The 7,101-nt window shown below is 47.4% G+C and overlaps 1 protein-coding gene across 1 annotated transcript; it reads right to left on the reverse strand.

Annotated features, from left to right (window-relative positions):
* Window positions 1–1,712: 1,712 nt before the first annotated feature.
* LOC136474457 (autophagy-related protein 13a-like) lies at window positions 1,713–6,725 on the reverse strand. Its single transcript, XM_066472028.1, is given in 4 exon segments — window positions 1,713–2,224; window positions 2,402–2,571; window positions 5,578–6,707; window positions 6,710–6,725. Coding segments are annotated over 4 exon segments (1,608 nt in total). The 3' UTR covers window positions 1,713–1,932.
* Window positions 6,726–7,101: the final 376 nt, after the last annotated feature.

Raw genomic sequence — 7,101 nt, forward strand, 5'->3', positions numbered from 1 at the left:
TGTTGCTTTTCGGTCCCAGGGGCATAAATAAAAATTATATAAGATCATAAAGATTACTCGTCCAAAGGAAAAGAAAAGAAAACAACGGTCAAAGGTTCCATTCTAGTTCAAGTCAAATCGGCCAAAAGAAGAACGGTAATGCTTTGGTTAGGGTAACAGGCCCAGACGCTTGTTTGTTGGGCCTGTGGACCGGCCCAAAACAACTTGCCTGTGGCAAATGCACATACATAGCCATGTCTCCACCACGCACCGGACCTCCCCTCATAGCCTCGTAGTACGTCTTAACTGTACATCATGCACGCTGCTATGGTGCTCCCCTCGGCGAGTGAGATGCGGGGGCCGGCGTCCGTGAAGGCCGCCGTGGCTGGGGCTAGGGGTGGCCACGTGGGTGCAAGTCGTGGGCGGCGCCAGCTCCATGTTCGCGCTCTACTCGCACGCGCTCAAGGTCTCACTCGGCATCGACTAGAGCTGCCTCGCGCTGCTCGGGGTCGCCTGTGACGTCAGCGAGAACCTTGCCGGCACTGCGTGGCTCCTCATCTTCGGCGTCGCACCCACGCTGCCTTACTGGATGCTCCAGCAAGCAGCCGAGGGGAGGATCTTCGTGTGAGACCACCTCGCCAGCGAGTTTCCCACGCCATTATCACACCGACGAGCTCCATGCGCCGCAGGCGACCTCTGCACCGACGTTGAGCTTCGCAACGACGAGCCTCCATTCGTCCAAGTAGCAAAGTGACATTGCGCTGAAAACGCATATTGCAAGCGTATGTTTCAGAGGTATGTTGTAAGTGTTTTATATCAATGTTGCAAGTAGATCGAGATGTTGCACATGTTGCAATGGGCTATACACCTATGTTTCAAGTGTATATTCCAGATGTTTCATATGTTTCAGACGTATGTTGCAAAACTAGATTAGGATGTTGCATACATATGCAAGTGTTTCAGGTGTTTTTCATACGTATGTTGGTGTTTCATCTTTATGTTTGCAATGGATACACGTGTGTTTTTAAGTTTTTCCTGGTGTTTGCAAGTGTTTCAGACGCATGTTGCAAGTGTTTCAGTTATTTCGGACGTATGTTGCAGATGTTTCATCTGGATGTTGCAAAAGTAGATCTGTTGTTGCACATGTTGCAATGCACGTGAGAAGTGAGTGGGGGTGGGGGGGGGGTGAGCGGTCCGTGCAGGCTCGAGCAAGGGCATGCTAGCCCGAGCGCGGGGAACGGAGTGCAGCACAAGCGTCCGGACATCCGAGCATTAGCACAGCCCAAAGAAGAACGTGAAAAGGGAAATCTATAAACCCATTCTTTGCACCAGTTCCAACCATGATGAGCAATCTGAGGACTTGCTTGGCTGCACCAATACCAACCTCAATCCATGTGTATTGAGGTTGATTGGCGTGGATATTAAACTAAATTAGCTCAATCTTCACCCCAACACATGTGAATCTAGACGCCCATGAAATGTATGTTGCACAAAAGAAAACGTTAAGTTCTCAGATCAGGTCATCAGGAATTTAGGGTATCAGAAAACCAGTAAGAAACATCTTATAGGTCGAACGATGAAATATAAGACATGAAAATAGAATAAATAAACAGTTTACAGTTTAGTCTAGTTACATGATCGATGATACCACATGCCTGAGCGTTGTGGCTGTCACATCCTCACAGGCGCTCAGTAACATGTATCCAGTTGGTTTCCCTTGTAAACAAACACTATGAACAAAGGCACACGATATTCCTGCTTTGAGTTTAAGAATGAGAAGTTTCCAACAATAGAATCAATGGCGACCTGTGCATTCTCTTTCAGAATCAAGCGCCAAATGATTAGTTATTTACACATGGACAAGTCTGAAATAAAGAGTAACCCAAGCTCACCATATGATCTACTACTTTGGACCCTTCACCTGTTATGTAATGGAACCAGACTGCATCAACACTAGGGTTTATCCAATGAATCTTGCAGCCTAGACCTACTACGTGCTAGCAGGTTCTCCCTTATTTCTTTGAAAGATTCGAACTCCTCCAGTGCGTCGGATGTCCTGCGGGACATGAAAGAGCTGGTACTTCCTGCCTCGATAGATTCACCCCTTGATGTATGAGATGAGTAGCTAGAATCTCGCAGTGGACGTGCAGATTTCAGCAGGTGGACAAGATACCCAACAGCAGCATCTTGGGATTTATGGGATGACGAACCAGCCTGATCCCCTGTGTCCTTTCCACCACTACTCCTGGTAAAGTTGCATGGTTTAATCAGCAAAGATTTACTAATGAGTTTTGCGGTTTCCAAGCTATGAGACTGCCAATGTTGCTTAACAAATTGGACAACCAAGTAAAAAAAATCAGTTGACATGCAGAACTATTGCACAGAATGATGAACCAAAGATGAAGTAGAGCAGAACATATACCCTGGTCGTGAATCTGGATCAACATCATCCACAGCAAAAGGAAAATCCGCATCATCAGTATCATCCTGCATTGATAATCTGCTTGAACTTCTTGAGAAACCAAGTCGTGGTGAACCACTAGAAGAGAAGACACCAGAGAACCTGCCAGATTCATCCCTACTGTCCTTAACCTGCACATATATACCAAGAAAGGTTAAAACCAACAAACTCAGTGAAAATGTTAATACATTCCAAATTCAGGCAATCAGCCTTGCTTTGTAATAAAATGCAAAGAACAATTTCCTAATACAAGAAATCTATGGAGCAAAGTGTAAAACCCATAGATATGCCAAACCAGAATCAAAACAGGAAACTGGGTTACACACAGCACAAGCACAAGGGCAGGTTGTGAAGCACGCAAGAAAAAACAGGAGGCAGTCAAATTCATTTATTCCCACACTTCCCGCAATAATTGAAGAGTACACAGGGACGTTCATTTAATGGGAGAGCTTTCCTTGGTTGGCTCCCATGGCGTCAGGGACCTTTCCCTTTTATAATCCCTATATATAGGTTTTTGTTGCTTCAAGCTTCCTCTGTTTGTGTGGAAGGAAAGAATCCAGGATGTTTTTCATTTACCCAAGCCTATCAATTCCTCACCCTTCCTCATAGAGTTCTTCCTTTTATGCCCTTCCGACCACTCCCAATTGATTCATAGATTCGGGAAACTTCAGTGTGGATCAACTAGAGCACTCAGACTCCTGTTAGAGTCCCCCTGGCGTCACTAGTCTCTTTTCGATGACGACATCCCCACACTACAAATCATCAAGGTTTCTAGAACCTTTCAGAAGTGTTATTATGATAATCGCAAGGTATTTTTAGGATGCAAATTTGACAACCAGTCACAAAAGGTATTCAGGTACCAAACTACCAAGGAAAGACAAATATATGCAAAAGCAAAGGTTATGGAGAGAAAGACACACAATCAACCTATTGTTTCTTTAGCGTGGCACATCTGTGAAGGATAGCATCAACTTAGTTTGGCAACAATTTCAAGCCGTTTCTGATATCAGTGCATCTTTGTAATCACTATACCCGAATACAAGCCCACCAAACTAATTTCAGTGTCTTTTGTAATGTTTCCTATTATTCCCTTCACCTGACCCATAGGCTAACATGCAAATCACCTATCTCGTGATGTTGATTGATTAGGCAATACTATGTACAACATTATAATTCCTGTCCATGAGTACAAATGGACTTTTATTTGAAGTCAAAGGGAGTAGCAAAGTACATGGCAAATGAAACACCCAATGGCAAAAGAATACTGCCACTTTATCAAATTTGTCAGTTCAAATTCATTGTCTCTCCAGTCTCCAGACCTTACAAGCCAAAGGGAAGCCTGGCTAAGCACTCAAATTATGCAAATACATCTTCTCCATAGCTGTCTATTGAGTTTAAGATATTCCTAAATAAAATACATAGATAACAAACTTACTGAATTCACATTAATAGTTGATTTCAACACTGACATTTTACTCCTGGGTGTGTCTGAAACATGCCACTAATTCTTTAACCACACCATCAGCTAGAGAAAAACAAACTGCAGCCCATTTACAAGAGACAAAAAGAGAGACCTTAAAAGGAAAACAACACCACTGCGCTAGCCAACACAACACATGTTAATGGTCCAAGCAATCGATTATAACCATGACAGGGGGGACTTAATTATGAATCATGAGCTTGATGGAGAAACTGATAGTGAGTTGGCTTCAAGTATGAGACATGAATATCATAATAAATGGTCAACACACCAAATTGCCAGCTAAACTTCAAAACGATTGGCACTTATTTTAAAAGATAGTTTCACTAGACATTTAAAGAATACAGTGCTCAAGTTATTCATGATGACAGACCAAGCAGCAGTGCGTGATAATAAGATGCAATCACAACATGTTAAGAAAAAAAATGCACAATGTGTGGCCACATCATCTTAGAAATTCATGGCTATATATAGTATATATGTTATACATGCTGAAGATAAGTTAGACAGGTAGTGTAAATAAAAAAAGAGCAAATTTGGTGGAGGTAGACAGACAGGGAGTAGCCAGTACATAGTAAGATTGGTGTATCTAGGTTATCCTACTACACTAATGCAAATACTACAAATCTGTGGAAGGAGAATATGGTGAACTCTAGGGGGGAGAACACCATCCAATCCCCATGGGGATGGGTTTATTTGAACAAACCCTTGCATGGATCAAACTGCATAACAGCTAACAGGACAGTAACTTCGGACAGTCTCATAACCAAGGGATGATGGCCAAATTATCCTGTATACTGTGTTGACAAGTAACAACACAAATTTGAACTTTACAGGAAATTAGCTTGGTTTCAAGCATATTAGCCATCCTCTCAGAGTTTTACAGGCTCAAAGACTGCTAGTTCATCGTGGATAAATATCTAAAAAAAAAGGATTGCAAGAATTTGGTGGGGCTATCATCTACACTTGGTGGAACATTTGGAAAGGAAGAAATAAAACGATTTTCCATAATGAGGCACTGAGTATATCCTTGAAATCACAAAATCAATTCCAAGAAGATAAGATAAGACAACAAAGGCTTATGCTGTTATAGTTCAGTTGTTAGGCACCTAGATGCTGCTACAAGTTTAGATGACTATCTTTGACCTATTGCCGTTTTGGCAACAATAGTCAGCCTCAGCTGTTTCTCTGTTGTTGTGGTGGGCATGTGTCTCTTTCATTTCCAAAATTAGCACTGACTATTGAATTCTTTTCTTCATCTAAACGAATCGGAAATCCCTATCAACCTTTCCAGGTAAAGAAAAATAATGAAATATTAGCTTCCAACAAAAAGTACCTGCCCTTAAATTGAAGCTCCAATGGATGAACACACTAACTAAATCTGAAGGTTCATAATTCCCAAACAAGCTGATAGAGAGAACAAAATGAACAATCTGCCAGCTTGTTTAACACAAGTATTTTATCCACGAGCCTTTCATTGAGGGCAAAAAACAGTCATCCTTCACTACTCAATGCACTATCATATATAATAAACTGCTTGAAGGTCTTACTAAGTTGTTCGGATATGATATGATACTTCTGCATAGCCCTATGCTTTCATCTGAGCACACAGACATCATCACCTAGTTTTAATAAGGGCAAAAGGAAGTAAAATCACCTTAGAACCAGACGGCAAGTTTGCATAGAGATCTCCCATGCGGATGCCATCCGCCCTCTTGAATGACCGACTGGTCTCTGTAGGTGACTCCTGCATCCCTGCTTCCCCTCGCACATTCTTTGGCGAAGGTGGAGGAAACATGAAGGCCCTACTGGGTTCCGACATGTTCCGATGGTGCACAGTGCCCCTGCCACCGCCCGTCTGTGGTATGCTCATTGGTGCAGTCTCACCGCTAAACCGTGAGTGCAGATAGCCAAACGTCGGCGGCGAGGGCGTGGGCGATGCGTAATGGGCCGGCGGAGGCGAGAATTTCGCCGGTTGCCCCAACGTGTGCGGCCAGGGCGCTGGCGACGCCCAGCTGTTGGGGCGTCGCGAGGGCTGCGGAAAGGGCGGGCCGGCGGCCTCCGTGAGCGAAGCTGGGAAGGCACGCATACGCTCGGCCGCCGGGCTGCCGACATAATCCGTGATGATCGCGGCTGACGCGAGGGAAGTGACCTCGAAATTGAAGGCGGCGAGGCTGGGGATGTACTGGACCGAGACGACGAGGCGGCCGAGCTGGGTCTCGACGGGGGCGAGGCGTTTGGTGCGCATGGCCGCCTCCTCGGCGCGGGAGAAGGGCGTGGCGAAGGAGCCGACGCGGTGGCCCATCTCGTAGTTGTACACCTGGCCGGACGCGCAGAGCGTGCGAAAGGCGCGGTACGCCGGGAGGAAGCGGAGCGCGGCGTAGAGTGACCTGAGCAGCGTGATGCAGCGCTTGTACGCCCTGTTGACCGCCAGCCCCTCCCCGACGGCGGCGGCCGCGGCGGGCGAGGGCCATGGCTCGCACGCCACGGTCCACCTCTCGAGCACCTCCTCTGGTCCGCCGCCGCCCGACGGGGCCAGGTACACGTCCACCACGAGCGGCTCCCCGGGGGACGGCTCCGGCAGGTGCTCCGCCGCGGGCGGCGGCGGCGGCGCGTGGAGCGGCAGGTGGAACCAGCGGTCCCGCCTCCGGAACGCCGCCGACGCCGCCGGGGGCGGGGGCGCGTGCGGGCGCGGCGACCGCACGGCGAGGATGGCGTGCAGCGCCTTGAGTAGGAACTGTGGCACCATCAGCTCCGCGCCGGCGCGGCCGCCGCCGCCGCCGCCGAGTCCGACAGGCTCGCCATTGCGGATCCCGAAACCGATCCCTCCTCAGCCCCGTAGCAGCGGCGGCAGCAGTAGTCAAACTGTACCGAGATCCGCCGCTCTGCATGGCTGCATAAATCTGGCCGGCGCGGATGACCGGGGAGCGATCGAATTCGAATTGTTCGGGAAAGAGAAACAGATCTGTGAGACGACGGGAGGAGTTGGCTTCGCGCAAAGGCCTGCGACGATGGGAATTGGGGATGGATTCCTCTCCGGTTTTCAAATCCGGCTAACGGGTCGCTGTTGGTGCCGTCACGGCAGCACGGATTTAATTATCTGGGGCGTTCTAATGATTTGGTGTCTTGCTACGAGTGGCGAGGGATTTGTAGCTTCGCCTTCGCTGTCGCGGACCCAACA

The sequence above is a fragment of the Miscanthus floridulus genome, chromosome 8, assembly GCF_019320115.1.
Source record: "Miscanthus floridulus cultivar M001 chromosome 8, ASM1932011v1, whole genome shotgun sequence".
Taxonomy (NCBI): domain Eukaryota; kingdom Viridiplantae; phylum Streptophyta; class Magnoliopsida; order Poales; family Poaceae; genus Miscanthus; species Miscanthus floridulus.